Below are 8,883 nucleotides of genomic sequence, written 5' to 3' on the forward strand. Positions count from 1 at the left end.
TCCCCAGTGTGGCTCCTAAGAGGGTTAGGGCTAGAAGTGTGTCTGCAGCACAAATTGAAGTGAGCTGGGAAGCTCTTCCCACCATCCCTGAAAGAGTGCTTGGATATGAGGTACGAACTGCTACAAAATCATATTCTTTTCTCTCTTTTTTTATTTCCCTTTCAAATAACATAAGTGGGTCTTTCCCGGTGCCTTGTTTATCCGTCTTATCCATTGTTTGTTTGTTTTTTTTAAATGAGTCTCTCTCTTTAGCTTATGATATTCTCCGGTATCTTTGCATATATCTCAGAAGAGATTTTGTTTAATGCGTTACCATCACAAAGTGATCGCAATACTTTGGCACCCCAACACTGAACCCATGAGAGGAAAATAAAAATCCTTCATCGCTTCAAGAATGCAAAGAAGGCTTTGCTGTTTTTAGTCTCCCTCCTCCTGTGCTCTTTCAGTATCTGTCACCTCTGGCCCCTTGCACAAAGCTCTGCAGTTGCCATAGTGCTGGCCACATTGTGCTTTCAGAACAGAGCTCAATTCTCCAAATGTGGTTCTGAAGTGGATTTGGGCTGCTGAATCTCAATAGGCCACCAACAGTATGGAAACCAAGGACTACACGTGTGAGGCACTCAGCTTTTAAGGAGATGTTGTTGGGCTTGTAAATTCAGTCGACGTTCAGATTTAATAATCCTGCTGAAAAGATTTGATTTCTGATCTTTATTAAACATGACTTTAATTGTCAACAAATTGGAAATACAACAATTTATGGGCAATTGAAAAACAGGGGTATCCCGTAGGACAGGCTTCACATTTCAGTTTAATCACTTATTGACTCAAGTCTTGTCACTGAATTCGAGATACATGAATATTAAAGATGACTCACAGCAAGCGGCAAGTTTGCTTTATCAAATATCGCGTCACCTGCACCTCTAAGTGTTGGCTAAAAGCCTGAGGGAAAGTTAGCTCTGCATCTAGTTTTACAGACCTGATGCTTTGCTAAACTAAAGTATTCTTTTCAAAACAATATTCTCAAGATTTATCCATAACCTCTTTTCTTTAAGATCCACTTTCCTTAGACTTAGAAAGACTTAAGGCAGAATTTTTGATCCTGGGTCAGTGATTATATGGCTCTCTAGTGCCCTCTGTATATAAGTAGGGCAGCTGAGAGGATGTGCATCAGGAACTGAGACTCAACTAGTGAAAAATGTATTATTCACCACCTCCTCCCCCTCCCTTTCTGTAATACAAACAGCATTTCAGATTTCACGATGGATTATGAATTTTAATAATGCAATGAAATGCACCACTTGAATCTTTGCACCTGGGAGCCTGACGTTTTTTTTTTACCCTTCTTCTCCTACCAGGTCATGTACTGGGAAGATGACACCAAGCCTGACACTATTGGCAAAGTGCGCTTATCTGGAAACTACACACTGGTTAATATCACAGGGCTGAAAGCAAATACGGCGTACTACCTGTCTGTGGCTGCTTTCAATACGGCTGGCCCTGGGCCACAGTCCGTGCCCATCAACAGCACCACAAAGAAACCACGTGAGTCCATCCCCAGACGCACATTGAAAGTATCTTTACATGGTAACCTTCAGTTTGGCATTGGACTGTCCTCACCATGCTGGGTGTTGCATTTGTTCAGCTTTACTGTTAGTGCTCAGACTGTTCCTTTTTCCAAACAGAAGTAGCCCTAACTGCGTCACGCCTGCAACAAATCCAGGAAGTCGTCTTTAGTTTGGCAAATCTGTTTAAACAGCCCCTGCAGGTTTAGACCACATTTGTGCTTATTTTTTCCTATCTTTGTATGCTCTTATGTTTTTTCCTTACACCTCTGAAACTGGTCATAGCCAAAAGCTGTCCCCCTCTGAGCTTGGCTCTGCTGGTGGTCTCTGCTTGTGGACAGTGGGGAGTCCCCACTCTCGCCAAGAGCTTGCTTATAGGAGATCTTTGTCTGATCTTTGGGGTTGTCTTCTATTATAAATAAGCTCCTCTGAGATGAACTGGCATTATAACAATATATAAAAATATGTGAATGTATTTTGGAAATCTCAGAATGGAAAGAGCAGGAAAAAATCTATTCACTACACAAATATCGATAACATGGGGAAAAAATAACAGAAAAGAAAATTGTATTCTCCTCATCAGATGAGCAGTATACAAAAGAGTAGTTTTCCAGTTTGCATTAGGACATCAAATTTGAAAAATCAAGCAGATTTCCTTTAAGAATCACTTTCTGATGGGTTGGGCAATTTTGTTTTATTCTTTTTACCCTCAAGCAAGTCGAGAGGATTGTTAGCCACTACCATGGATATGAAACTAACTCGTGGTATTCAAACTTGGATCCCGAGTCAGCGATTCATAGTCAATTGAAAAGTCAGTTCAAATATAAAGATAAATGTAATATATAAGGAACATTTATGTCAGTAAAAGAAGTGCAGTGTGTCCATTATTCTTTTTACTTTATCTTTGGGCCCCTGATACGACTGTGCCATATCACATTATGACAACGCTCACTTCTCTCAGGGTCCTGCTACTGCATGGCTCGGGTTATTAGCCAGCTAGCTAAGCTGTCGAGCACCAAGAAATATTTGAAATAATGGCATTAAACTTAAACCCAGCGAAATCTCTGTTAAGTTTGTGACACGGTCCTTGTGTCTCATGTGAGGAATCCCCAGAGTGTCTGAGAACATCTGGCATAGGAATGTTAGTTGGTAATTTAGGGACCAACAAAGTCAGGTACATATTCAAAAATGTCTAAAACGGGATGAACATATATATTATATGTATTTTTTTTTTGTTGTTTTTTTGTTTTTTTGTCTGCTTATTTAGTTGGTTTTTGGGTTTTTTTTGCCCTTTATCCCCGTCCCTCCTCTCCATTGTTTTTCCCCCCTCTTCCTTTCTCCCTTTTCTTTTCCTCATTCAAGTCTGTCCCGTATCTAGCAAGTGAAAATAAATAAATAAATAAATAAATAAAATAAACAATAAAAGATGAATCAAATAGACCATTACGGCAAGGCTGGGATGGTCAATTTGGTAAAGTAAATCCATTGGGCATCTTTCCTCGCCTTTAGACAATAATTCTGATGGCAAAAGAACCAAACGGGACAGGCAGAAAAAAATAAAAAATAAAAAAATAAAATAAAGATAAAGATAAAATAAAACGGGATGAACAGTCAGGATGAGGTAGAGCTTGCCAGTAGGAGTTTCCAACAACATTTTCTCCTTTGTTAGGGCTAACCTGACTCCAGCTAAATGACTCACTGCCTCTGAGATAGGTACAGTCTGGCCTTCCACTAGCATTAGTTTTGGGACACCAACAGTTTTCTCATATTATAACTAAGTGTTGTCTACAGTGCAGTTTATTGACTTTGTTGGAAATTCAACAAAAACCAAGAATTTGAATGTTTCTCCAGAAAGATGCTTTTAAAAAAAAGGCAACCAGCATATCCTCTGTATACTTACTTCTGATTTCTTTTGTAGCTCCAGATCGGCCTCCGCTCAACATACAATGGAACATGATTGGCTCCACACTTACGCTGCACTGGAACCCTGTAGTAGCCTTGGAGACAGAGTCAAAGGTCACTGGGTATTTGGTAAGTCCCACTATTTTGCAAAGCTGTGATTTATCTCCAGAAACAATAATGTTGGTGTTTGCATTAGCTCATTTTCCGGAGTCACTCCCCCTTGCCTCAGGTGATGCTGAAGAGACATCGCTACAATGACATCCTTACTGTGTTGACCAACCGAACCACTGCTGAGCTCAGCCTCTCAGCCAACGACAACTATCTCATTCAGATCAAAGCCGTGAGCGAGGGCGGCGAAGGTGTGGGAAGTGAGCCTATCCACATCCATAAATTAAGTGAGTTTCTTGTTTTTTCCTTTTTTTAACCACTGATAAATCTTACAGGTGAATTCATAATTTAGAGAGAGCATTTAATTTTTCTTCATTGCATCCTTTTCCAACCAGGTGTAATAGACAGTGCGAGAAAAGCGACCTTTTTAGAAATGCGTGCACGGTGTCATCCATCTCTGCCATTGGGTTATTATTCCTTGTTGACTGGCTGCTCAGCGCAGCAGCATATAAAGCAGTTCTGTGCTCCCATCCCGCTGCTGTGCAAAATTGTGAGGCAGCTCGATTTGGCGCTCTCCTCTTTTGATATGATACCAATTTTATCTTCTCGGGATACTTAGATAGCCTCTCCTGTTGAAAGGCACTAATAATGTAGATATAGGAAAGTGTCACGCTCGGTTTTTGATTTACGATGACTTGTCAGAAATTTAGAGGATAGCACAGCAGAGTGCGGGTTTTCTTCCTTTGAGCTGAGAGGTAGTTCTGGTTCTTAACGAGCTGCTCTGTGGGTTTTCGGTTGCAGGTATGGGAGCGCGGGGCTCGGGCGCGAGTCACCTCAGCCCGCTGTGTCACTCTGCAGTCCTCATCGTTGCTCTGCTCCATCTGGTGATCTTTAATCACAGCCGATGGAGTGCTCTCCCTCTCTCCCCCTCCATCCCTTCAGTCAGCCTGTCCTATGTTAACCCTCCACTGGACTGGCACAAGGCCCGGGTTTCAGCGGCTGGACTGGGGAAGGCTGGAAAAGACCGGACTGCGCCAAACTCTTAAAGAGACCGTGCCACTTCTTCTTAAAGGACCATCAGATAGAGATGTGATGATTTGCGTGCATGAAATCTTTTGGTATTTTTTCCAGTGTCATAAGTGCCACCGTGCTTTAGGTTTCATTTTAGAAGTTCTGATGTCTACATGACTTATCTTAGTATCTTTGGAGATACTAATGCCTTAAAACCGACTTTACATATATAGTCCATACCAAAGTAGGTAACAGAGGCTGCTTGTTTTACCCTATAAGAAAAAAATAAGTTATTGTCTCAGCAAATTGATATAATATAACGATAGATTGCATCCATACTTGATCATCTCACAAGTCATTAAAACCACACTTATCCAGTATTTGTGCAGCCTTTTCGAACAGAAACATCCATTGCAGGCTTAAAGTTCTACAAGGTTTTGTCAAATGTGTGAAAGATGAATAGCCAACTGATCAACTGTGTTCAAATCCCACTTAACCTGTGCACTAAAATAAACTTAAAAGTGTTCAAGAGCCATAGGCTCCTGAGCTAAGTTCCCCCTCCCAGTACTCTGATAGATCGTGGCATTTTGCTGTGTTTCATGCTCCTCTAAATAATAAATACCTATCCACATTTTCAGCCTAGCAGAAAAAAAAAGCCCAGATTCCAGAGAATAGAAACGTTTGGTATTTCAATGTCGAGCAGATCCCATGTGTACTGTTCCTCCTCTACATTTAGACGACCTGTATACTAGATCAGTTCATCGTATCGAGAACATGTACCATCTACACCCCAGATGACCAGCTGGCCCGGTGCACAGTGGACTTTGGGATAACAGTGCCTTCGGTAGAGGTATATTTTTTTTTTCCTCTTTCTTTCCTCTTCAGAGAGCTTAGAAGAGAGATTCGTGTTGCAGCAGAGGTATTGTTTGCTTTTCTTTTCTGCAGAAATTAGTTAGAAAGGATAGGAAACTCGGCATGTAGAAGAACCCATTATCGGAAATGGTATGTTGATTAAATTTTCATTGACACACCGGAGCACCTACGACAAAAGGGGATTGGAAGCTTTAGGAAAGCCGCAATGGATTGAGATATATGACGGAAATTCTGGTCTCAGTATTTATGGTCTGTGGTATAATAAATGTATGACTCCATCCGTAGCATAATTTATGGGCTATTAAGGTATCAGAATAATTGATGCGAATACCGTGGTGAAAGAGCCCTGACTGGAAATGGAGCAAAAGGCATGGCTGTCATTTTACCCCCACCTCATCGCTGTCGGTTGGACACATACCAAGCTGAACATTAACAAAGGAACATTGCTGCTCTGCTGAGGGAGCTACTTTTCACGCCTTTTTATCATGTGGATGAGTCTGTCAAAAGCCACCCAAGTAAAAGCCGAGGTGTGATTGCTGGGGTCCTGACAATGTTCACGTGGAAGGATACAGTCAACCCAACTGCTACACATTACTGTGCCTTTGCCGAACACGGGGCTGCGTACGGTTATTAGCTAGAGACTGTCATCGTCTGCATTTTGCACTCTTTACTCCCCCTCCCTCCCTAAAGTCCCCACCTCAAAGTCGAATGAAAGCACAAGGAATTGATGCAAGGTGACTGGATGTCCTCACTTAAATGTCTGAGCAGGTGTGCGGACCCCAGCGGCCTCGTAAAAAAAGTCCGACATAATCAGGCTGTCCTATCCGCTCCTTGACTGGTTTCATAAAGCGCTGCGCTTGTTGATTAGACTGCTGCAGACCAGTCAATGGGATATTGATTTTCCTGCCCCATTATTACAGCTGTCACAATTCAGCTGCTTGATTGACTGATGGCCGTGTTCTTATTGCACTTGTTGTGTTACAGTCAGTGATGTTTCAGATGTCCTCCACTACTTTTCTCCCTATCGGAAGACTTCAAAGACATTCTTTTTATTTTCTGTTGTTGTTGTGTTTTGGTTTGACTAGAAATCACTGTATTTGCTCCGCTTGTAGTGTACTTGTAGATTGTGACTTTGAATTGGAGCAGTGACCTGAAATTGATTAGCTGGTTTATTCTTTTGAGTTGCACATCAAAACAAACCCTGTCGTGCTCCAGCAGCAGTACTACTGTATCTTTCTTTCCAAGAGCAGAAAGGCCCGGTCACACCAGCATTTAAAACGGTGAAATTTCAGTTCCAGAGCAGTTCAGGCTTGCTTTGATCAGTGCAGTCACTTTTCTTGCCTTGAGTTAAACACGGGTGAATTTTTGGTGGCGCTGACATTGCTTACAGCATAAGAATCCAAATAGGGGGAGCTAGTCTGGCTAATTTATTCTGCTGCACTATCAACTTTTATTTAACTGCAGTATGTTTAAGTGTATCCTGCTCAACAAAAGATCTGTTTCTGTGAGCTTCAGTGGTGCGAAACCTCTCTCTTGCATAAACTGTGTGTCCTTAATGTCCCATTATGACAGTACTAATGACCTGGCAGTTTGCAATCTAGCTAGCTATTTATTTTTTTTCCCCCCGGGTTGGAGCTAAATTGGATGAGCCGGCTAAATACGTTTGTGATTTTATCTGATTTAAAGCATAAATGGATTCAGCAGGCATGTGCACCCACCAAGGCAAGGAATGGTTTGTAAGAATTGAGAAAATAGTCCAAGAACCCACAGTAAAACCGATGACAATGCCTGGTTCGGCTGGCCAACTATAAAAATATCACAACGACTGGAATGAAAAGTAATTAATTTTCATGTTAAAAAGAGCAGTAACCATGAAATATTGGTGTTTTCCAGATGTATTTCAGGTGAAATTCTATATACTGTATAGAGTGTACAGTATACAGATACATCTATCTGTATTCCAATACTTAAATATGATGGACAGTTTGCAGCTATGTACTAAAGTAAAATTTAAAATATTCTCCTATGAAAATGAGTTGGACCAAAGTATCTGAAATTATAGTTCACGTACAAGAAGAAAGTGAGAGTCGTGGCATTTTCCTTTGCACATTTCGTGTTTTTGCATATTATGCATTTTGCTGCATAAACTTTACATGTATATCACATGATTTTTACTTTTGAGGTGCTGACCTTTTTTTTCATAGCTCTTCACTAGTCTTCTTTGATTGTCAGGCAAGTCTTTAATCATATATGTCTCCCTCTGGAGCCAATCTAGTGCCAAACCTTTTCTACCATTTGGTAAGTCTTCACTGAGTGAATCCTCGGAACAAGATAACAGCGTGGAATAAATAACCCAGTAGACAGAAAGCAGAAGGATTTAAGAGCCCTAGCTCGAGCGTGGTCCTAACTCCACAGTATGTCCAGTAATTCACAAACTGGCCAGTCAAGCTGTGATGCCTGTTTTATGAATTTGGTGTGCAGTTTTCTGGTGTGACCGGGCCTCAAAGCAGCTTGCGTGTTTCTGAGTGGTGTTAATATTTCCATTAATATCCAAATAAGGTAACCTCATCGCCAGATTGCAGGCTAAAACGTTATTAATTTACAGTACGTGATTATGTGGCAGTTTCTCAAACTGCCTTTTATTTACATAGACGTAGTTGAGCCTAATGTGTAACGTCTGCTCATGTTCACATAAGAAAATTAAAGTATTGTTTCTGACCTTGTGCTATAAAAAATACTACAAAGTACAATCTGAAGAAAGTAAATAAAGGGGTTATTGGAGTGGCTGAAATGTATTGAACACAGAGCAACAACGTATCTATTTATATCCATTCAGTCATTTCAGTCAGTTTGGTTTTTTGTGGTTGTTGCTAGAAGTGCACCAGGTCCAGTGTATATAGCTTGCATATATTTCTTTTTTAAATATGGCCATCAAAGACAACCTTACTGCTTTTCTATAGTGTGTTCTCTGACCTTAATACTGGTGTATTAATCATTGATCTCTGTGAGATACTGACATGTAGAATGGCATTTTCATATTGAAAAGTAACTGTACTGTCTTGTATACTAAAATTGTGCATGTTAATCATTGTTTGTGAATTTGTGTTGGGTTTTTTTCTAAAACTATAAGTTAATAAAAATGTTTATTCCAGCTGCTGGTGTTTTCTCTTGCTTTTAGCCAGTTACTAACATACAAGGAGCTTTCTTTAATTTGGAATCCAAAACAAGGACCCCAGGGGGCCCCCGAGCCCTAAAGTGCTAGTGAATGTTTGGTAATTTGATTGATTGCATATTTGTATGAGAATTTGCTACAACAAAGTACAATAACAACTAAAAGGTCTATGTTATTAGCTGAGCTATTCCTGAGTGTTATTATTGTTGTTTAAATTGTTCTCAGCTAAATTAAGTTTTAACAGAATTACCATAA

The 8,883-nt window shown here is 40.5% G+C and overlaps 1 protein-coding gene across 1 annotated transcript in view; it reads left to right on the plus strand.

Annotated features, from left to right (window-relative positions):
* The window catches only part of cntn3b (contactin 3b), a 53,151-nt gene extending 44,544 nt beyond the window's left edge, over positions 1 to 8,607 (plus strand). Inside the window, exons 19-23 of the mRNA XM_040003143.1 lie at positions 1 to 110; positions 1,356 to 1,542; positions 3,481 to 3,593; positions 3,694 to 3,859; positions 4,374 to 8,607. Coding sequence (XP_039859077.1) covers positions 1 to 110; positions 1,356 to 1,542; positions 3,481 to 3,593; positions 3,694 to 3,859; positions 4,374 to 4,618 — 821 coding nt within the window. The 3' untranslated portion in view covers positions 4,619 to 8,607. The remainder of the gene's footprint in view (positions 111 to 1,355; positions 1,543 to 3,480; positions 3,594 to 3,693; positions 3,860 to 4,373) is intronic.
* Positions 8,608 to 8,883: the final 276 nt, after the last annotated feature.

This window comes from Simochromis diagramma, unplaced genomic scaffold (genome assembly GCF_900408965.1).
Source record: "Simochromis diagramma unplaced genomic scaffold, fSimDia1.1 OVJJ01000646.1, whole genome shotgun sequence".
In the NCBI taxonomy this organism is placed as follows: domain Eukaryota; kingdom Metazoa; phylum Chordata; class Actinopteri; order Cichliformes; family Cichlidae; genus Simochromis; species Simochromis diagramma.